The sequence below is a fragment of the Vitis vinifera genome, chromosome 10 (genome assembly GCF_030704535.1).
Source record: "Vitis vinifera cultivar Pinot Noir 40024 chromosome 10, ASM3070453v1".
Classification (NCBI taxonomy): Eukaryota; Viridiplantae; Streptophyta; class Magnoliopsida; order Vitales; family Vitaceae; genus Vitis; species Vitis vinifera.
The window spans coordinates 7200576-7224166 of NC_081814.1; the positions used below are offsets into that span (position 1 = coordinate 7200576).

General features: G+C 35.0%; 3 protein-coding genes and 1 non-coding gene across 4 annotated transcripts; 2 read left to right on the top strand and 2 right to left on the bottom strand.

The window, feature by feature from the left end:
- Positions 1-6089: 6089 nt before the first annotated feature.
- LOC100253763 (E3 ubiquitin-protein ligase ATL41) lies at positions 6090-7190 on the bottom strand. The gene has a single exon (XM_002272031.4). The coding sequence runs from the start codon at positions 6989-6991 to the stop codon at positions 6335-6337; it is 657 nt and encodes a 218-aa protein (XP_002272067.1). The 5' UTR covers positions 6992-7190; the 3' UTR covers positions 6090-6334.
- A 2329-nt stretch (positions 7191-9519) lies between these two features.
- TRNAI-UAU (transfer RNA isoleucine (anticodon UAU)) lies at positions 9520-9593 on the top strand. The gene has a single exon. It is a non-coding gene; the product is annotated as a tRNA-Ile (tRNA).
- Positions 9594-10013: 420 nt separating this feature from the next.
- LOC100258909 (protein IQ-DOMAIN 9) lies at positions 10014-16285 on the top strand. Its single transcript, XM_002271982.5, has 6 exons — positions 10014-10466; positions 11055-11167; positions 12217-12384; positions 14415-14642; positions 15473-15586; positions 15678-16285. The coding sequence occupies exons 2-6, from the start codon at positions 11093-11095 to the stop codon at positions 16011-16013; spliced, it is 921 nt and encodes a 306-aa protein (XP_002272018.1). The 5' UTR covers positions 10014-10466; positions 11055-11092; the 3' UTR covers positions 16014-16285.
- A 1032-nt stretch (positions 16286-17317) lies between these two features.
- Positions 17318-19562, bottom strand: LOC104880485 (transcription factor TCP4). The gene is made up of 2 exons (XM_010657189.3): positions 18512-19562; positions 17318-18433 (listed from the first exon to the last, which is right to left on the bottom strand). The coding sequence occupies exons 1-2, from the start codon at positions 18728-18730 to the stop codon at positions 17582-17584; spliced, it is 1071 nt and encodes a 356-aa protein (XP_010655491.1). The 5' UTR covers positions 18731-19562; the 3' UTR covers positions 17318-17581.
- Positions 19563-23591: the final 4029 nt, after the last annotated feature.

A 23591-nucleotide genomic window follows, 5' to 3' on the forward strand; every position in this document is an offset into this window, starting at 1 on the left:
AATTTAGACCCCACCCTGGAAAAGGCATTGACCTTTTCCTTTCTTTTTTTTCTAATGCAAAGGTCATGTGTTTATACGAAAAGCTGCTTCTTTTCTCATAACTGATGATGACATAAATGGAATCCTCAGATTATGTATTTCTTTCATTATAATTTTAAATTCTTAACTTATTGAGAAAAATTATTTATATTTAATGTAAATTATTTAAGTTGGTTTTCCATGAAACCATTAAAGTATATGTTGTATTTGATAAGATTGTCAGACTGGGGAGTGATCCTAAAACAAAAGAAAGTGATCTTCTCCATTTTAAGAAGTATTATATTAAATTTTGAAGGCAATCTAATTTGATCTATTTTTCCTATTTAATTATATTATAGAAATTATTTTAATATTTATTTTGCTATGTATGGAGGAAGGGAACTCATTCAGTGAACACATATGAGACTTAAGTTACTAATATTAAAGATAAAGAACAAAAAACAAGGTTTCATAAGGAGGGATTAAGAACACTCTCTTCATAAATAAACTCTAATATCATGGATTCTCAAATTTAATAATGTAAAAATATTAAGAGTTTGTTTCTAATTTTTTTAACATTTAAAATTTTTTATCATTCAACAGTCAAAAATATTGTAAACGTTTTCTAAAATCAGTTTTCATCTTAAATGTAAGATAAAATATTCAAAACTAAAGATAAGTTTGTGAATGCCCAAGTAATTGGCTTCTAGTGAACTCAATAATATAAGAAGTTTTAGAATTCTCTCGTTATGAATGTTTTATATACTCATTTCTTAGAAATACTTTTTTGATCAACTTTTAGAATTTGGTCATTGTGATATTTCATCTAGTTATTGCTTTTAGAATTGTCATATAATAAGAAGGGGCCGACTCAAATCTGATCATTGGATTCAAATTAGTATACAAACATTAATAACAAAAATCATTTCCTTTAATCATTTTAGTAATTCATCAATTGATTTTTATTAGGAACCCGAAGCATTGATATAAGAAATGAAGATCATTTGGATTACACGGTGTTAATGTTATTGATTGATTTAAAAAATGAATTATAGTTTTTTTCTATTTACAAAGAAGAATTGAACGTAAAAAGAAAGTGTGTTTTGTTTAGATATTTTCCGTTTCAGACCTAAAGGACTCTTATAATTTCAAAACGTGCTTACAAAATTAAAAAAAGTTCATATATATATAATATCAAGAACTTTTTTCATGTTGCACTCTTAATTGTATAGTCTCTAGCAATTAGGTGTAACTCTAAAATTGAATTAGTAATTTTAAGACTTGGGAGATTAATCATCAAAATTTACCAAACATATGTTCATTTTGAATTATTTGATCAATGTAGACCTAGAGAGTCCCTTCCTCAAGCTGACAAGGATGACATGGATAATTAGTTATAATATTGACTGAGATGTACTTTGAATCAAGTGATATATGAATAATAATGAGGTTGAACATATATTTAGTTTCCTTGTACAGAGGAATGCCATCAATCCCCAGCCATACACAAATAAGATAGGGTTTTTTCTGGAATTTCTCTTATTTAAATAAAAATATGGACTGTCAACTTCTCTTTAGGTTTCTCAAAGCTTAGGGTCTCCACCTCTTCCATCCATCAAGGGATAAAAAGAGAAAAACAACCTAAAAGCTGAGTTATTGTTTGGATAAATCTTTTATTTTTCATTTTAAAATAAAAATTGATGGTAACTCTCATATAAATGCAAAAATTATTTTATACCAACCTTGAAAAAAATAATGAATTTTAAAAATTAATTAAAAATTAAGGTATTAAAAACTTTTTACTTAAAATTTAAAAATTTTAAGAATGATTGAAGATATCTATATTATAAAAGAGTTATTATATTTTGCATAAAAATTACTATTATTTTTTATCTTTAAAAACATAGAACAAAAAATGCATCAAAACTAACACTCATTAATCAACTTTTATGACTAAGACTAGGCTTACTATTGGGCTCAAATTCAAGATTTGGATAATTCAAGCCCAAATCCAACTCCAAAATTTTTGCCCATATTATTTACTATTATCTTTTATTAAAAATTTAGTTTGACTCATGGATTAAATTAATGGGCTGTTTTCTTCTTTTAATAAGCTTAAAATGGAGGTTAGAACTTAGAAGTAAGGTGAAAAATGATGAAGTAAATAGATGGTTGAAAAATAGATTCATTTGGATTCCTCCGCTTAATGGAAATTTCAAATTAAATTTTGATAGTTCAAGGGTAGAGAATAGAAGTGTATGAGGATGAGTTATTGGAGATTTTAATAGTACTATAAAAATGGTTGTAAGTAGGCATATGGGTAATGCGTCAATAATTGTTGCAAAATATATGAATTTTAGAGATAACATGTTAGCTGCTAAGAACAATTAGTTCTTAAATCTTTAGATTGAAGTGACTTAAAAATAGTGATAGATAATTATAATAAAAAGAGTAACATTTCTAATTCTATTATATTGTTAATGAGAGATATTTGAAAGATAATTCAAAACCTTAATATTTACATGTGTCATTTTATTTATAGATAAACAAATAGAATAACAAATTGTTTAGTTAAAAAAACGTATTTGTAATTTAAAGTTTATCATTTAGAGGCTAGATTTTCTTATAAATGCTATAAAGTTTGGTTTTGAAGATTATTATGGTTCATCTTTCAAACGCTGAATGTGTAGATAATCTACTTCATAGTTTTTTTCCAAAGAGAGAGAGAGGATGGAGTAGGGGAAAGGGAAAAAAGACAAAATTAAGATTAAAATTGGAATATGAATGAGAATGCATCACACGTATAAGACACAAGATGCAACATATCCATTTCTGTTTAAAAATAAAAATAAAGTGAAAATGTTGAGTGTGTTTAAATCACCCTAACAAGGGAAATGTTATTAAAAAGAATAATAAATAATATATATTTGAATGTAAGTTAATTTTAATATAAAAATAAAATATTTAATACATTTAAAGAAATATATATATATATATATATATATATATATATAATCACACATTGAAAATTTTCAATCTCATATATCTTATATTTCTTTAATATTTTTTTATAATTTTTCCTTCTCTAGAATATTCTTCATATATTGATTCTAGCTAATCATTTAATGAATTCTTTATGTATTTATTATTATATCTTATTTACTTACTTCCCATTAAACCCGCCCCCCCCCCCCCCCATACATCCATTTTCCTTGTTTGCATGTTGATATTTAGAGTGGTTTTTTAATTCATACTCATTCATTTCCCTTGTATGTTTATTGAGAACGATTATTTTCTCCCATCCATAATTCAATTCACATTGTTCATTCTCCCCTGGACATTAGTTCATTCTTCTCATTTAATAATGATCATTATTATATATTTCTTTTATATTCATTTTTCAAGCGTGACTACACTTTCGTTTGCCTTCTTGTATCTCTTATTTTTACATGCAATAGAAAGTCTACTTGTATATCTCATTTGTAAGTTGGAATGTCTCTATTGTAAAGATAATTTGAAAGATGGAAGTGACTAAGAAATTAGTTCAAAAAGGCGATGAAAAGGAAGTTCTTTGTATTTTTTATATTGAAATTGGAAAAATGAGAGTTAAAAAAAAATTAAAGAAATTAAATAAATATAGAAAATGGCTACAATTTGGGTTTGCTTTAGCCTTTTTTTTTTTTTCCTTTATGACCCTATCTTAGATAGATGCCACACCATAGAGCTTTTGCTCTCTCTATCCATTTTTCTTTCAAAACACTAAAACCTAATTTGAGCTAAGTTTTATGTTTACAAAATTTGTATATCATGTCTATGACGCCACTAGAAGAATTCTAACCCTCTTGGTTAATCTTATGATACAAGATTGATCAAGTTTTGTATGGGCTCTACACCGTAGTCATCATTCCATCGATTGTCATTTAGTCAAAGACATTTTCAAGTAGCAACAACACATGGTGACAACAATGAATGTGTTAATCCTTACCTTAACTTGCCTTAATTACGATTTGATGAATTGAATGAAAGCCTAAGTTCACCCTCACTTAAATCAAAGAAATCACACACTCATAATACCAAGATGAAAAGGATAAAATTGAAAATTAAACATTGAAATTGAAAGTATAAACAAAAATGTAAGATTACAAATTTACAACTACTCTTAGAGGAACACAAAGTTCTTTCCTTTTATTTCTAACATTCTCCTACTCCTACATTGTTCTACTCCATGCTTCTCTTTTCTCTACTTCCTTCATAGTTGACTATTTATAAAAGGTGGAGTGATGTTGAAGAGTTATCACCTTGGAGGCAAATGGAACGTCTCTTCCTTAAATAGTTTGTAATATGAGGTAACTTTCTAGGATTGTTAAATGTCAAGCATACTATGGTAGTTGGGGCTTTGATGACAACTTTGAATCATCTCCCGAGGTATTGACAATAGTTTTAGCAAGTCATTAATCTTGCTAGGCTAAGCCTAATAGACCTTTTCTGTGATTTTTAAGGTAAATCATTAGGCATCAAGTCATCTTCCTTTTAAAGTTATTAACCTTTCCAAAGTGCTCTATTTAACTTGCTTTTTGCCATGTTTTCTTGTAGAACTCATATAAAATAATCAAGATTATATTGAGAAAATATGATACATTGAGTGCTAGTGTCCGTGCAATCCCATGAGCTTGCATAATTTATCTATGATAATAATAAACAATTTTGCACTAATTATCTATATAAATAAAAATAGAAATAAATAAAATATTTTCAAAACCCATGATAAATATTTAGTTGTTACTATATATTAGACATGATGCATCTACCCATGAGAATCCCAAAACAAAAAATTTGAATCAAAGAAATGTAACATGAAAGTTGATATAAGTTTGGATACATTTTTTGTTTTTTTGTTTTTAAAATTAGAATCTTTTATATAAAAGTAGAACATTTTCTATAAAAAGTATAAATTTCTTTATGTCTTTAAAAGTTGTTGTCAAAAAATTTTAAAATTTGAAATAGTAAATTTTCTTTAATACTTTAATCTTTTTAAACAGATTTTTAAAACTTTTACATTTTTAATACAAAGTTTTAAGAGTTATAGAATCTTATATTGAGGAAATTAATTAAATTGAAGTTAGAGAAAAAAAAAATGACACTATAAGTCCAAATATAGAAACCACAACCACCAAGAATTAGAGTCATGTGGGTGATGAAAGTAATATCATCTCTCTTATCATTGGAACCCTTTGGTCGAGCTTAGTAGGATAATCTAGAACCCACTTATGAGTCAAACTTCCATTGTTGGAAGCTCTTTTCAATGGGGAATTTCCTCTACAAGTTGAAATGCAAGACTTCTACTAATTTTCTTATTAGAATTTGTCAATTAAATTGGTTGGTCTAAAAATAATTTTCATTTTTAGTTAAATGTATTTAAAAAAATAAAACTAAAAATAAAAATAAATTTTAAAATATTATTCAAACCAAAAGCAAGCTTAGGCTTCTCACACACGAGTAGAGGCTATGCACTCACCTTTGACCTTTACAAACGGGCTGATTAGTTTAAAATCCTATCCTAACCACATGGAGTTGTAATAGTAATATGGCATCAAGTCCAAGGTTGCCCTTATTTATTTATTTATTTTAAAGCCCAACTCAACGTGGCAAACAAACAGGTCAGCATGGGGGGCTTTTGACCTGGCTGAATAAATACACCCAACTTTATAATATCACTTTTAAATTAAATGTACATCTCCTACCATATATTAAGCATAATTAAATAAATTTGGGATGAAAATGGAGTTGAGTTTGAGTGTCCAATGGGGCGGATCCATCCAATTCAACAAAGTAAAATATAGGGGTAATAGTTTTTGGGAGTTGAAACTGTCCCTCTATACAATAATATAAAAATTTTTTTTTTTTTTTCTCACTCTTACTTTCCCTTTGACAAAGCCTAAAAGACACTTTGAAACAATTTTTTTTTCCTGAATTTCATTTAATTTTTCTTTTATGTGAAAAGAAGGTTAAAGATATTTGAACTGTGAAATAAAGTTATTCACGAACTTTATAATTCCATTCACGACTTATAGTAAACAATTCATTATGAAACAACTAATTTGAATTTTCGGCATTTCAAGAGCACAATCCAAAACCCCCACCCCCACTTCTTTTTACAATCTGATATACCAGAAAATTGAATTCCTTCTGAAAATGTGCTCTGAAATCTAATAATACACAACTAAGCTCTACAATCTACTGATCAAATTAAATTTATAAACCTTGAACCACACCAGAAATATAATAGAAGAATTACTTATCTATTCCACTGCATGCCTTACAGATTTTCCGCACCAGCTTCTTCATCTCCACAGTTTTGAATCCTTGTCGATGATCTCTCCCTACCCAGTATCCTCCTAAACGAACTTAATCGGGATCCCGACCCACCCACTTTCTGCAACTGTGCACCTCCATCCGAGGTACTCTCCTCCAGTGGTGGTGCTGTTGGTGGCGCTGGTGGGACCATGGGCTCGACCCTGAGCTGAGGCTCAGCCCCGGTGCGACAAATGGGGCAAGTAATGTGTGAGCTCAGCCACATGTCAATGCACTCCGCATGGAACTCGTGCTTACAGTTTGGCAGAGGCCTGACCTTAGCCCCTTCCTCTATGGTGCTCAAGCACACCGAGCACTCTACACAGTCACCGCCGTCGAGCCCATCGGTTGGTTGGTAGAGGAACATAGGCAGTGAGGCTATGACAGATGGGTCGAGCCCTCTCTTCGATGTCTCAATCGAATCATTCATTCCAACTGCTTCAACTTCAGTCCTCGATGAATTTAGTGAAGCTTGGAGTCTTGATCTGTCCTGTCGTCTAAGCAGATGTCTAGCATAGATATGGAGAAGGATGACTAGTACGACGATGAAGAATAAAGAGATTACCCCTGCAATCAGTAATTTTTGGTTTTCGCCGAGCTCTTCTCCTTCAAGCAAACTCATGGCTGGAACAAGTTGAGAATGATGAAGATGATGCTATTGCTCGAAGTTTTGATCAGTTTGTATAGAATCCCAGATGTTTCTTTGTAATGTGAACTCTGAAATGCATGTTGAATTTGTAAAATATCGGTGGTTGTTGAAATCTCGAACCATTATCCTTGCAGCAGTTTGACTTTTGGCCATGGCCATGTTACCTTTTTCATTGAATTTTCTCTGCATCGATCGGATCATGGACAAGAAGCAATGAATTTATGTATAGAAGAAACTAAAACGGTAGTTTTTTAATTCATATTGGTTAAATTATTCTATCATTTTGTCCTTCTTTGACCATTTTAATTGACTCATGAACATTGGTTCACAATATATAAACTAATTAGCTCAACTCACGCTGACAAAATTTTGAATGTGTTAAATTATTGGTCAGACATCCTATACATGTGCCTAAACCCTAACCAGTAACCACTAAAATTGCAGAGGCAATTGTGGTAGGAAATTAAGGGCATATGATTAGTAAAAAGAAAATAAATTAGGTAAGATTTTGGCCCGGAAAGTCAAGTCTATGCTAGTGGTTCGTTAACCTAGCCCTTGAGTTTGGTGAAGGATCATTCTAAGTTCCACCAACCGCCTATTTGGACCAAAACTTAACAACTATAACTTCCCTTTTATTGCCTATATATAGGTAATGAGGACCACTTGGCCTCGACTAATTCTCTAGTAATTAGTAAAAAATGTCAAGCAGATTGCATAAGCCATGGTGCAAGCATATAGTAATTGTTTGAAACGAAATGTTAGTTATGAGGGTGGTTTTCATTGGGTGCATTGAAATTTTGATCTTACATGTTAGTTGAGGGTGCTTTTCATTTGGAGCAACCATATTGATGAAACACCCTTACTAAATACTTGTTTTAATAACGGTGGCCTTTATTAATTAATAGCACACATGCATATTTATTTTTGGGTAGTGATCAATGCACTATTTTCGTGTACGTATACATGTGTATTAAAAGATTAATATTAAGTGTGGCTTCTTGAATTCGGTTTCGAGGATCTACATTTCCTTTTTACCAAACATGTGTATTACAAGAAAATGTCAACTCTCCAAGATCATCTAATCATTGACTAGCCTTATTTTGTATTTCTTAGTCACCAAAATGACTATTTTAGGTTTATAAAATAATTAACAATGATTATTTCAAAATTCATAAGGGCTGCTACAACAGGAAAAACTTTTATTACTACTCGAATATTCCTTGGGCCATTGAATAAAACAAACGACTATATGTTATTCCTAAGATACCCAAAGAAATGACATGCTTGTTACAATTTTGCTATACTCAAATGGGATTTTAATGCCAAAGATCAAAGTATACAATTTCCTAAACAATTCAAACTTCCAATAAATTTTGATCCCCATTTACCTAAGCATAATTTCCTTCCAAAACAACGTTAATTTCCTTTATGTATAGAATTCCAATAATGAGCCGATATATGTTTGGATTAAATTAGTTCTCTTAAGTATCCAAAATAACTTAGCAAAACCTTCGAATTTAAAAAAAGAAGAAGAAAAAGAAAAAAGAATGCTAAAGCCCATTAAGAACTTAAGTTATCATAAAAAGGTCAATATGTTTTTAATATCCTACCACTAATCCTAAGTAATGTATCTATCACTCCAACTCTTACCCGCTGAAGCTTACTAAGTTTATAGGATATCATTTTATGGTAACTTGTTCCCTCATGTATGGATGTTATTCATTCTATACTTAATAGATTAGGACAATTTTAAAATATGTTTACATGATTAAGGACTTTATTTTCACATGATTAATAGATATTTATTTAAACGATCTTATAATCATGTGGGATACAATAATGACATTGTGTCTATATAAGAAGCGAATATAATATTTTACATCCAATAAAGGAAAAAGTTTCAGACATTATGTTTACAATTTAATTCTAGAAAAATATCTAGAAAAATACGATGAAAAGACAATAGAGAGAAAACATAATAATGAAGTGAATTATTGATTCATATTTTTATTTTAAAAAGTAATTCAAACATGATAATAAATATGAAATGAAGTGGATTTCTCATTTCTATTCTCTATTCAAACAAGCCAAGCCAAGCCAATCATGCCTTTAAAGCATTTCATTGGATTGAATCTCTCATCTTTTTTAGTCAAACACTCTCAAAAATTATTAACAAGGATTTTATGTGCTTTATCATAAAATAGCTATACAAAATAACTCAAATATTTATTCCTCCAATTATCTTCATTTAAAATTCTTATAAAGCATTGAATTGACTTGAAATTCAATAGCTATTTCCTTTTCATAATTAAATAATTGTTTTAATTTTTCTTAACCCAAAATCAGTCACCATTGAAAATATATTAAAAAAAATACATGGTTTCATCCTGGTATTTTGCAGTTTATTTTGGTTGTTTTAGCTCTAGAAAATAGAACTTTGAAATGGCTTTGGGTCCAAAATTATTGTATTACAAAGTAAAATAAAAGTTTTCAGATATCAGGGTCCCGTAGCTCAGTTGGTTAGAGCGTTGGTCTTATGAGCCGAAGGTCGCGGGTTCGAGCCCCGCCGGGACCATAAGACTGACTTACCTTTTGGCCCACATGCCTCTCTCTTACTTCCAGTTTTGGGCTGGGCTCTATTGACGTGGCCGAGTTTTTCTAGGCCAGAATTATGATATATGGACAGTCCATAATCATTGCCAACCCGATTGCATTATAATATGGTAGTTGGGAAAGTACAGTGGGTGGCAAAGGGAGGCCCCTCCATCCCCGTCAATAATCATGTCTCAATTTCTAGTTTTGTTTCTTTCCATAAACATGAACGGATAAATAAACAAACAACCCTGTATTTAAAAAGAAAAAAAGATATATAAATATAGAAAAGCAGCACATCAAAATCAAGCATTGTCAATGGTGGTTCTGCAGTCGTTTTTGGCACTTTGTTTTTGCTGAATTATCAAAGTACCTACTGCTGTATACATTCTTCTTATGAGTTGGAGCGTTAGTTGAGGCTTTGATTGAGGCCACACTTTCTATTTTTAAATACTAAATAAATAAAAAATGTGCAGATTGACTCCACCTCTTGTTCTAAAGTTTTTAATTCTTATTTTAATGATTATTCAGGTTTTTTCTTTTTCTTTTTCTTGCAAAACATTTTGTGGGTGTGAGTCTTAAAGGGTAACAATCAATCTGAGATTAAAGATGGTAAAGGGGTTTTAGACCAGGAGAGAATCACTCTGATTTTTTGATGGTAAATCTCCTTTTGAGAGAAAGGGTGGTGATGGGCCACGGCAAATCCACACACCCGCCTTTTATTCCCACTGTGTGTCCCGGCCTTTCCTTCCCTTTTACTACTGCCATCACTACCTTTCTTCTCCAAAATATTGACTACTCCTTCTTCCCCCAAAAAAGGTTTCTACAGGACCCATTTGCATCTTCTTCTTCCCTGGTATGTCATCCCTGCCCCCAAATCTTCTTTATGTTGTTTTCTTCTATATGCTTTTCTTGGTGATTACCCATAGGTTAATTGGGAGAGAAAGGAGGGATCTTGATGTGGTTTTCTGGAAAATATCATAACTTAAGCAGACTGAGAAGACATTATTTGCAACTTCCTATTTTCATTTGGTTGAATTGGGGTGTCATGGTAGAAGGTTCTTTCTTTCTTTCTTTTTTACCTAGCTTGCAGCAACCATTCAGTTTTTGTTAATCCTCTGTTTGGATGCTGAGGAAACTAAGGGAAGACCAAAAATTGAAGTTTTAAGCATTCTATCTTCTGCACTTTTGATTTAAAAAGGGTTTAAACATAGTTTGCTATTGGTTTGTAGTTTCTGATTTGATCTATGAGTGAAAAAGCTTGTTGTCAAGCTACATGGTTGAAATTTGAAAACTGAACATTACAATGCATATTAGCTTATGTGCGAACTTTATTTGCTGGATATCTGTTTAATACCAAACAATTGAGACTAATGATATGCTTTGAGTCAAGTCTGCTTAATGTGGATGCGCATCATTTTGACCACTGGAAATTCTTCCCCAGGGTTATGCTAAGTTGGGTACAGACTCTTAACATCAGAAATGGGTTCTGGAGATTGGTTTAAGGCAATACTTAGCTCAAAGAAAGTGAAAGGTGACAATTCAAGAAAAACGAAGGTATAGAGCCCTAAAATTGCTACTATGCATAATTTTCTTTTTTAATCTGTAATGGGATCATCCAACTTTTATTTGACTCGGTTGTCACGAAAAGCAAGCTTTTTTGCCTAGCATCCTTGACCAAATGTGGATGATAAGGTCTGGTATATAGTACCTTTTATATACAAGGATTCTTCCAGACTGCCAAGTTTGCCTGACTTCCTTTATCTTTTCCATTGGAAATTTTGTTTGCCTATGAATGTTTGAATCTTATTATTTTTTCTTTCTGATGTATTATCTGTCTTCGTATCATTTCTATGGTATCTGGTGACCATTGTTCCTGAAATTGCCTCAGTTTATCATGTTATTTTGTATCCTCATTACTTGTATTCTCAGTAAGGCTTTGAATTGAAGTGACTTAGAGATAAGATTCTACATGCACACATTAATTAGCATTAGCCAAGAGTTAAAGTCAATGCACTTTGATGATAAATCTTTGTTTAAAGAGATTATTAGAACTTAGCTTAGGAGTCTTAACAAATTGCCTGTATGTTTTTAGGATTGTGATACCATTTGATTTCAGTGATCGAGAGAGAAGATTCTGCATGTACGCACAAAAATATACATTCATGTTGGTCTGAGAGAGTAGTTAATTGGTCACTCCCAGATGCCCACACACAAACACTGCTGTATGCTTACTTTGGCGCCATAAGTTAGTACAGGCTGAGTTAAAAGTTAGGTACTTTTGTTACTTCATGATGAAATCTTTGTCTTTGGGAGATTAGAAGAACTTAGTGTAGGAGTCTTAACAAAAACCTATATGTTTTCAGGGTTGCAATTAACCACTTGATGAATTTTTTCTTATTGTACCATTTCTATGACATATGTCAAGGATGTTTGTCTGTGCCCTTCTTATCACAAAGTCTGACCTGTTCATAAAGTTGATAATGTGATTCTTTCTTGATAGTATTTCCTTTTGGTGTGATTGTGAAATTTATGATGTTTACTCATCTCACGGTTATTGTTTCTATGGAGTTGCTTTTTTCATCTCTTTCTACACTTTGAGACAGGGAACTTCAACTGATGCAAAATCAAATGGTTTCAAATGGAGGAGCCGCACTCTGAAAGGGTCTACTGGTTTTTCCTATGGTTCTACTAGTGGAAATCCTGGGGTTCTTGGTATTCCAGTTGAGGATATAGCTGCAACTCGGATTCAGACTGCATTCCGGGCATTTATGGTATGAATTTTCTAAAATTTAGTACTCAAGTTTGGTGTTATTTGTTATGTTGCAACTCTTTGCATGTTATGTATGCTGCCTATAAGTGATTTAAGAGTCTGATTTGCATTTAGTTTGATATGGTCGGTTGCAAAGACATTTGTATGCACATTTTCGAGATGAAAACCATGTAATCAGCACTACCACCTGATTGGATGACTTTGTGGCATCATGCTTTGAATGCAAGATTAATTTTTAACAGTGGGAAGCCCTAGAAATTCTAAGGTGTTTAGATGAGGGTACGTTGTGTTGAGAAAAGTGGGTCTGAACTGGCAATCAATTGCTCTTCAGCGTGTGAACCAAGTTTAGTTTTCTACATCTTAGTAACCATCAAACAGATATCAGAGAAAGAGGAAAGAAGAGCACATGCTCAATTCTTCCTAATTTCATATTCTTATTAATTAGAGTTCATGTTTTTCTTGTTCCTGTTGGATGAGTAGAAATTCCATCACAGAGAAGGGCTTGAAGATCTCAAGATCTGGATAAGATAATATCTGAAATCATTAGTCCTGGGTGAATGCACAGAAGGGAGCTTAAATGTTTTGTCATCTGTTCATGTAATTGAGGGGGAAATTGCATGCCTTGTCAGTCTGTTTTGGTCTTCATGCAGTCAGTAAATAGCAGTTATTTTTATTTCTTTTGGGAATTATTTAAGGATGCTTTGTATTCTGACTGTAATCGTTTCACTAATGAGTGTGGAGAGGGGGCACTGCTGTGCAGATGGAAGGTGTTTTAGGATAAGGTTAATTTCATTCACCTTCCTTGAGATCTAGGCTAAATACACCTAGCCATCATTGGTTTGAAATTTCATCAAATACCTTCTCTACCATTCTCATTTGTTATTTTCACTCACCTCCCTTTTGACTCAAAAAATAAGGGAGGTATTTGACGAAATTTCAAACTAATGATGACTTGAGTGTATTTTGCCCAAACCTCAGGGGAGGTGAGTGAAATTTATCCTTTAGAATAACATGCTTTTAGCTTCATATCACGGAATTCCAAGATGTGTCAGCTTATAAACTTGTTGGTGTGAGACGAGGCAGATCAAATACCTTCTCTACCATTCTCATTTGTTATTTTCACTCACCTCCCTTTTGACTCAAAAACTAAGGGAGGTATTTGACGAAATTTCAAATTAATGATGACTTGAGTGTATTTTGCCCAAACCTCAGGGGAGGTGAGTGAAATTTATCCTTTAGAATAACATGCTTTTAGCTTCATATCACAGAATTCCAAGCTGTCTGGTGTGAGAAGAGGCAGCATTTTCTTGACAAGATCTTTCGCATTCACAGGACTTGTTAGATGTGTCCCTGAAATATGAGGGATGTTCTGTGTTTTTTTCTCTCTCCTTTTCATCAGAAACAATAATTCATTTCATTAAATGAATGAAGACAGAACCAAGAAGGACGAGACATACTCCCAAGGATATGCAAAATCTGATCAAAGAAGAGAGCAAAATGATCCAAGGAGCTACAAATGCAACCAACCACAAGGACTAATTGAAACAAAGAAACCAAAAAGGGTCCCAGAAATTGAGGGGAAGAGTGACTGCCCTTGTGCTTTTGTTTCACTGCCCTGCAAACCATAATCATGCAATCCACGTTTCTTTGAACCTTTTCTTCACTGATTTCTTCTCATAGAACAAAATTTTCCATGATGAAACTGTACATTATGTAGCGATTAAGAAGTTGTGAACCTTATCAGCGTATCCAGACATACGCCAGCTGGCTTCAGGCTGCTCCTTTTACCATATTAACAATTATATCAATCATATTTTTCATGCATGTGGAGCAGTATTACAATATATTGGAGTTTCAGTGATGTTGTAGACCAGAAATTGTGTATTTCTAGAATTTATGAAATGTGAGAGTACCCGTGCTTTAGTGATTCTAAGAGAATCTTATTTCTGTTGGAGGTTTCTTACATGATTTATTTTTTCTCAATTACTAGTATATATTAGCGGTTCAATGATTTATTTTCCCATGTTTCAGGCTAGGAAAACTTTACGACGTTTAAAAGGGATAGTAAGGTTACAGAAACTGACCCAGGGCGATTGTGTTAGAAAGCAAGCTTCGACTACATTGAGCTATCTTAGCTCATGGAGCAGGATACAGACCCAGATTAGAGCTCGCCGACTCTGTATGGTTACAGAAGGCCGGATTAGACAGAAGAAATTAGAGAATCAATTAAAACTTGACGCAAAGCTTCATGATCTGGAGGTAAGACTGACTTTTCTCCAACTGGTATGAAATTTTCAGTGACATTATGCTGGTTGTTAAACTGTTTGAGTTGAAGAATATTGCCATACCCATGATGCACCTGGAGGTGCCTTCAATGAATTCATATATTCTAAAAACTTCTGGAAATAGAGGCCCCATCCTCCCGCTTCTTCGTATAATAAACTCCATTTACAATCAAAGGGAAATTCAAGGGTACAGGCCAAGAGTGAGCAACATACCTGAAATTTGTATGGTGAACAAAACTATCTTCATTTTCACATGGTTCATTAAGTATTAGCTTGGATGGCTTATAACCAATGTTTACAATGTGACTCTAATAAATCACTAGTCCTTTCCTCTTGTGCATTTGATGTGATACATAAGTTGTATTAGTGTTTAATCTAATGTTTGCACTCACTGTTTCACTATGACTTTTTTAATTTCATGTCTCTGCAGCCTACATAATTGAATTTGTGGTGTGGTACTCATGGTATACTGGTGTAATAAAGACTGTTATTTCAATGAGGCTGGAATTTATAGTCTGAAAATGTGTTTCTATTTTTATTTGCAATCTTTTCCACCTGAAAAGGGGCTTTTAGGCTAAGGCTTGGCACATGGAGAAGTTTTTATAAGTATTTCTGTGTTTGAACTTTTCAGTGTTGGTTGTGTTTTATTCTTCGTTTGAACTGCCTAGTCTTTGGCCCTTCATGGGCTGACTTCTTGTTGGCCCTGTGTTTCTTTTACCTCTTGGATTTTGCAATTTGATATGTGGGCGTCTTGGTGCCTGTGCATCTCTCTCTCTCTCTCTTAGTAGTTTGAGTCCCTGACAGGTGGAATGGTGTGGAGGTCCTGAAACAATGGAGGAAATTCTTGCAAGGATATATCACAGGGAAGAAGCAGCAGTAAAGCGGGAGCGAGCACTGGCATATGCCTTCTCTCATCAGGTGTGTGAAATGTGAATGGCAAAATTTGGTTTTTTGTGACTTTTGCTAACCAGGTCAAATGGAAAACTACAATTGAACTTATTATTTGCAGTGGAGGGCTAACTCTGGTCAGAACCAAGGGCCAAATAAATCTGGACTTAGCAAAGCTAATTGGGGTTGGAGCTGGATGGAACGTTGGATTGCAGCTCGCCCATGGGAAAGCCGAGTCCACATAAGCCCAAAGAAAGCACAGAGTAGGCAGAAAAACAAGGTTGGTAAAAACATAATCTCACCAACAACAAAAGTACCAGTTACAGTTAATCCTAATGGGAAAGGAACCACAAAGGCCAGAAGATTATCCTACCCATCTGCTGAAAAACCTGCTGCACGAGATGGGAACATTAAACCTGAAGAAGTAAATGCTAAAGAAGAACAGCCAGGACCTTAGTACTGGACCAATGAAATGGATTAAATGCGGTCCCTTTGATTTTCAGTAAGATATCATAGAGAAGTGCTGAGAAAAGGATTCTTTAATTGTTTGGTCATCTTTAATATTCTGTACATTGAGTGGTTTGAAAGTCATTTGGTTTGGCTTGCGATGAACAAATAGACTTGGATCTGGGACTGACCCATTCATCCATGTCTGATATGGATTGCTTTTTGGGGAGAAATTATTTATTTATAGTGTAAATATACAGCAATTTTTTTTGTGAGGGGAAATGATTGTGTCATTTTAGAAGTGGAATTACCATTGGTGATTACTTCTTTGCTGGTTACCTGCTTATATGATAACTAATATATGGGACTCTGACAGATGTGCTGAAATAATTCACTTCCCCGTGGTCCTATTTTCAGTTTGTATCTCTCATGTTCATTTATTTATCTAATTAATTTTTTTGTGTTGAGTTTCTGAATTTGAGATTTTGATTGGCAAGAAAACATGAAAAATCAGCATCCCGCTGTTTCCCGTCATTGAACTCAATGACCGCTAGTCTATACAACCATGAATGCTAATGCCTGCCAAGCCATTGATTACCTCTGTTTGCTTTCATTTGAATATCTGATTCATCTATTATTATTATTACAGCTGGTAATGTTACCGCGCCAATCACAAGTTTTAGTAGCACATTAAATTGACATCCGATGTGCCACAGAGACTTTCCTTCCCTTCTTTAATGGCCAAGTACCATATGAATCATCCATCTTCCTTCTTCCGCGTCTGGTTTTACTGCATATGCAGGTAAGCATTTCCAATTACCTACCTAACTTCTCTTCCGTTATAACTTCGTTAGAGAAAGAGTGTAATGATGTACTCTCTCCCGTATGGATATTGACCCTCTGGCTCATGTTGTTCCCTTTCATGGAAAAGGACTTCCCCTAGATCCCCTTTTGGATCAGGCGCTTAGAAGTTGAAACTTTTAGCATGATACTTATGTAAGATATCAGCTGGTCCTTTCATTCCTTTTACAATTTAATCTAATTGGAAGGTATCATAATTCATAGCTAAGCTCCATCCCACTAGAAAATGGCCTAACTAATCATTATTATAGAGAAACAGAAGGTCTTTCTTTTATCTAATTTAGGCAAAAGCAATGGGCGATTATTTTCAAATACAGAACAGAACACGAGTGATCATTATTACAGGATGGATTTCTCCTTCTGGGTTTTCATTGTTTTTGTAGAGTTCTTTCACATCATGACACAATCAGAACCATCATTCTTACTGAAGTGGATATAGAAATGAGAAATTGATGACTGCAAAAGGGACAATGCGGTTTATAGCATTAAATTGTAATAGTGGAAACGGGAAGCAATCCAACTAAGATAAAACAGCATGAACCCAAAAGGGAAAACCTACATTCGAACACATTAAACCAAGTAACCGGAGTCACTTATTTGAACTCACATAATAGCTCAATTTTGTATCACCGAATGAAAAGGGAGATTTTTTAAGAAGTTTTAAAGTGGAAGTGTGGTTGGGCGCTAAGTGGAATTGGGATTTTGATTTTGGTAATCTCAGCAGTGAGTAGCAGAGGACTGGCTGTTGCACACCGTGCTCTGCTCCATATCTTCACCTTGAATATGTGCAGAAATGCCAATCCTCGAAATTCCGTTTGAGGCCAATGCAAAGCCAGATGATTGATTGGCTTCCATTGTGATATGTTGAACATTGGCGGTGGAAATAGGTGGATTCATCCAATCGGAAATTAAAGCTGAATCAGTGGACTGAAGGGGTTCCCTCTCGGAAAACAACTGGTTTTGGCTAAGAACTGGTTCTTGTAGTGGAAGTGGCAACGAATCAAAGACAAGCCCTTGAATTCCATTGCCTGTGTCAGAATTCCAATCAATCATTTTCTGGGGCTGACTCATCTCAGGTGGATCACTATGAGGCCAGTGGGTAGATGCGGCATCAAAAACTAGTGGAGACGAGGCAGAGTAGATAGCTTGATCCGCTGAAGAAATAGTAGTAGAATGATGACGTCCAGGTGTTGGGTCTTGGAAGCTCTGAATAGACAGGTAAGGATATTGGGTGTGGCTTATTGCTCCTAAATTCGGATAAGCTGGGCTGTTCTGGAAATGAACTGCAGAAAATGCTGTGGAAACAGGAATGTGAAAGAAGCCCGAACTGTAAATGGGATTCTCATTCAAATGCTGCTGATTCAAATCCAAGATAGTTTCCAACTGCTCAACGCGTAAGTGGGGATGCTGTAGATGATTTAGATTCTGCTCTCTCTGTTGGGCTGATGCAACAACAGAAGTAGATAAAGGACATTGTGTAGGCAACTCAGCAAGAGCATCAATGGCCGTTTTCGCCTTCTCCATGAGCCAATCAACCGCCTTACTGGGTCTGTCGTAGCCGAGTCGGTCCTGGACATCGTAGAATTGAATAGCAGTGTTAGCAGACAATCGCACCCGGCGGTCTCTTGGACCCTTTGAAGTACAAACCTTGCTGTGACGATCTTTCTTTCCGATGGAACGCGCAATGTGACCTCGTCGGACTTGCACTCTTTCTGCTCCCTTCTTCAGCCTCAGCTCCGATGATGCGTGCTCCAAACTGATTCTTGTGCCTTCGATCATCAGTTGCTCAGATACTAATGATGCAGAAGAAGACATCAAGTAAGAGCGTTTGCTTTTCCATATATCTTTTGTTTTCTCATGCAACATCCTAGAGACTTATCGCGACTGTTGAAGATACTGACAATGGCGAAGCAATCCTTTCTGTGTTGGCTCTTTTCATCATCTTCTTCCTTTGATCCTTTCTGTTGCAGAATCCGTAGAGAATCTCTATGTAGCTTATGATGAGTCCTTGAGAGATCTAGACTCGGACTCTCCTTCGTACCCTTTTCCAGCTTTTTGAATGTTTGTGGGGGTCGCCTCCACAACTTTGAAACCTGATACTAAGTATCAGAGTAGAGAAAGACAGTAAAATAAGGTGTGCTACAATGAGAAACCATGAACCCACAACTTAAGAAAAGGCATCTAAGGAATGTGACTGCGTCTGAGATAGAGGTGGTGGCCGTGGAGGTGGGGCGGAGGTGAAAGAGTAAAAGGGAGATGGTAGGGTTAGAAAGAGTACTCTTTCTGTGGAGTAACAGAGTCCGTAAATGAGGATGGTCAATGTGGAGATGAAGCACTGCATTCTGCAGTTGCATCGGTGCCGTTGTACGTACCAAAACAGGAACTGACACCCAGTACTCTTACTACTGCTACTACTCAAACACTCACTTTCTCACAGAGCCCTTTCACTTTCTGCTTAACTCAGTTATTTGCAGACAAATCTCTAGCATAATCCCTCACTTCAAGCAGCTTACCAGAGTAATGGGCAGCTGATGGGAGTTGTGCGCGTGGGTTGGAGATTGGGTGGTGAGAAGTGGGAACGTAGGAGGCATGAAGGCGATGTTTGAAGGATTGGAGAGATGGATTCCTCAAACGAAAGGGACGTATAACTCGATTTTCTTGGGAGGAGGTCACCTCTGTCCACTGTGTCGCGCGTGTCTGAGCCTGGCTTCAACAGTGTGTGAGAGAGAGAGCCCACGATCCACCCCTTTTTCATGGATTCCCCTTCCGAGGTCAAGGAGCTTTGATGATGGATTGCTGTGCATGCCTCAGCATTTTCTGTCCTCGAATATGTTTACTGTATTCTAGAATGCCCAAATTTATCCCATTGAGCACACCCACTTAAACATTGCTGTTTTTTGTTTTCAAAATGAAAATTTTAAGACTTGTACTTAATAAATTTGTTATTTATGGCAAAAACAAGTGGGTGAATAAACACATTTTTGAAAACAGACTTATTTATGTCCTTTTCATAACTTGAGTAATTAAAGTTCCATCAATGTCACTTGTATCTATCTTCCCCCTCTGATTTTACCCCCATATCAAGCACATACTTCCCATGGAAAACGTGACGTCCAAGGACTACCAGGTGTTGTTTATGCGATCTTTGCATTTAATTGCCTCCAATGAATAAGCTGGAGGACTCTCTCCCATAAGTGCCGTGTGGTAATTGCCACTTTCCAAGACCTGTAATGCCTCATCCATTGATACGGTTGTCTTTTAGGGTTAAAATTTGCTTCTAATGGACTTTGAAGGGCGTTCCAAGCTAGTGAAAATACCACCAAAATCCAAAGACAATAAGCATATGACAATCCGAATTACTTTCCAACGCGTAAACACTAGGATGAGATTGGGGCTGAGGGAATGGCTCATATTTTGGTTCAACCTCCAAGGCTCCAATTGAGTGGGTGGCGTCAAGTGGCGATGGAAATAGAATGCAGCATGTGCGGGCGGAGCCCACTTGTCATGATTAGCCTGACTCCTTGGTGTTGATGTCCACTTTCTCACTGTAAACACAGCAACACACCAACAGAATACGGATCCTGACTCTCACGTACTACTGCTGGCCCTGCTCATGCCTTTAAGTTGTATTTTGACAGGCGGTGTTTACTTTGCTGATTTGGTTTTCAATGGACAGCTCCATGTACCATTGGGTCGATTTTAAAGTTATTGTAAAATGAAAAGCTCTATGAAGAAGCAAAAGTTCTTCATCGAAGTAAAGATGATGAAGCAAATCTTGTAAGAGTGAATTCTCTTTATATTGCTTTCCTTAATTTTGTATTGTAGAAAGAGACTGCAGGTGTCAAAAGTGGACAAATTGTTTATCTTAAACCTTAATATACTTGTCATCAATCTACTTGTTAGTTTCAGTTTTCAGGCGGGTGTTTTTCAGTTATTTGTGGCCTTCAGCGATGGGTACCATATGAAATTTAGAGATAAGCAGAATTGAGAAAAATAGCTTACCAACTTTTTTACAATATATAAGATTGATTTGAAGAGGAAAGAAATAATTCTCTAATTACCTAAAGTATAGGACCTATCCAAGAATAGAATATTTACACCTAAAAAATAGAAGGTATATAACTTATGAGTCATTAACCATCTATTTTCTTTATTATGTCCCCTAAGATGGGGTTTCAAGGGAGAACAATAATTTTGACTCGAAGTGTCTCTAGTTGTTGGTGGGGAAAAGGTCAGGGTTTAGTAGAAGCATTGGCTAATTGATTATTGGATGATATATCAGAATTCTTATATCATCAATTTGAAACTTATCGTGGACAAAATGAAAATTTATGACAATTATATGTTTCATTTTAGAGTAGAAGATCGGGATTTACACATAGATATGTTGCACCAATATTACCATAAGAAACCATTAGTATAGTGGGCAATTGCATGCCTAGTTCACGTAATAAGCATTGTAGCCATGCAGATAATGACTCGGTACTCCACTTTGGTGGAAGAACGAGCAATGGAGCTTTATTTCTTTAAACTCAATGAGATAGGATTATGGATAAGGAACACAATGTGAGCACTAGTGGAATTGTGATTATCGATGTTACTAGGCCAATCGATGTTAGAAAATCTTGAAGTAACGTCGAATTTTGTTTAATACAAAATATCCACTTGTAATTGACTAAATTTTTTTTATGTGTATGGAGGAAAAAGATCCTAAATACCATTGTGGAGAAGTGCATTAAACTCTTTGATCATTGTCACTCGCCATTTGGTTTGCTTAAGGGCTTAGATGATGGAAGTGGGTTCACTAAGAGAGAACGTTTGGTAAAGGGTGGGAAGGCTAAGTTTTGTGAGAGGTTTATGGATTTGACTTTTGGCTCTAGTTTGCATGGGATGGTTATTGTGGGGATGGGGAATTTCGGGTTAGGAAATGACCTTTCATGCTTTAGGTCTTCAATCCGAACTCTCTATTTCAATTTATTTCATTTTCTAAAGATAGGAAATACATCCCAAATACTATAAGACCTAAATAAGGTATTTAAGCATATGTGAGCTAGGCTTAAAGCCCACAAGTCAAATTTGAAAATTCAAAAATGCTAAAGTGGAAATGATTTATTGGCATTTTGCTGAAAACGTCGTCATATCACCAATTTATCAGTGAAAATTTGTTGATTTTGGAGAAACATTAGGCAACCGGATATTTCCTTCACTTGTTGTGTTAAAACTCATCGACACATAGTGTTTCAATGACATTTTGTTGAAAAATCATGACACTTTCATCCTTCGTTTTTCTAAATTTTGTTGAAAATTATGTACTTCTATTGCTGATATTTCTACAAATTAAAAAAAAAATTGCTAATTTTAGAGATACATCGGCTCTGAGATATCTCCTCCACTTGTCATGTTGAGGGCCGCTAACACAATATTTCAATGATATTTCACTGAAAAATGGTGACATTTTCATCTTTGGTTGTTATTGGGAGAAAGACATTGTTGAGGGGACTTCAGTAGAGTCATTGAATCCAATTAATAGCATGCCCGTGTAATAGGTCAGTCGAACTATATTTTTGGTCAACTAGTATCCAAGATACCTCAAAATTGGTCATGTTCAAGTCAACATTCTGGCATCGTCCTGTGGGTGAGCAACACGAAACAAGTTTGCCTCCATGAACAATTTGACTGTCTATCTATACCAGGTTGTAGGGCGTAAACATGTATTGCACACGTGTTTACTTTATCAAGTTACTTAATCATTGACCTTGTTTAGCCTTTCGTCTTTCACTATGAGTTTGCAATTGTTTTGTGGATGACATATGTCACGGGTTTGATGTTCGCTTATGCTAGTGGGGTTACTAGTGATTGTGCGTTGCAACAATTTCCCTTGATGCCACCTTACGAGCTCCATGCACTGTGCGAGGTGCCCTACTTGAACTAACTTTCAACTTGCAATTGGAGGTGGCTGCATTTTTTTTATGGTGTACCCACACGATTTAAGGTAGTTGTAATAATGATCCAAATCTTTCTATCTAATGTTTTCTCGCATAGGGTGAGGTTAGCAGAAGCCATCTAAACCTTGGATTAGTAGGAATTGAGTGTAGGTTAGGCTCATTTAGGTCAACTGTGTGGAAAAGCAATTTGGATTTTCACTTTGACCTCTCTTCTAGCTAATGAAGTCATTATGTGTAGGTGACTATTTTCTTTGATCTTTGCTTGTGTGGGGTCTGCTTTCTAGGTTATGCAATTTGAGAAAACGCCACTATTTACTAAGAGGCGATGCATAACTTGTCCCCGAGCATGACATAGTTTTCTGGCCTATTGGAAAAGGTCATCTAGAGTCTAGGGATTTCTTTGAGATCTATCAAAGAATGGCGAGCAGGGCATAATAAATCTCTTAAACACTTACATTAAAGCATTCATACCACAAGACTCCATTTATAGCACCGTCAGACCAAACCTTTTCTTGAAGTCATGTAGGAACTTTGAATATGACATTTGGAGATTGTTAAGGCTATTGATCACCTATTTTTGCCATGCTAAATAGTAGTACTGGGCTACAATGACTTCCTCTACCCCCAAAAGTTGTGAATAGAGTTCAATGGTCATGACAGTCAGTAGTGCATGAGGTAGTCAAATAGGTCAGTGGTGTCGTCGTATAAGGAGAACTTTGGTACCACAAACCTCATGCAGATTCTCTTGTTGTATGATGAAGGTTGATAAAGGGGTAGATGAC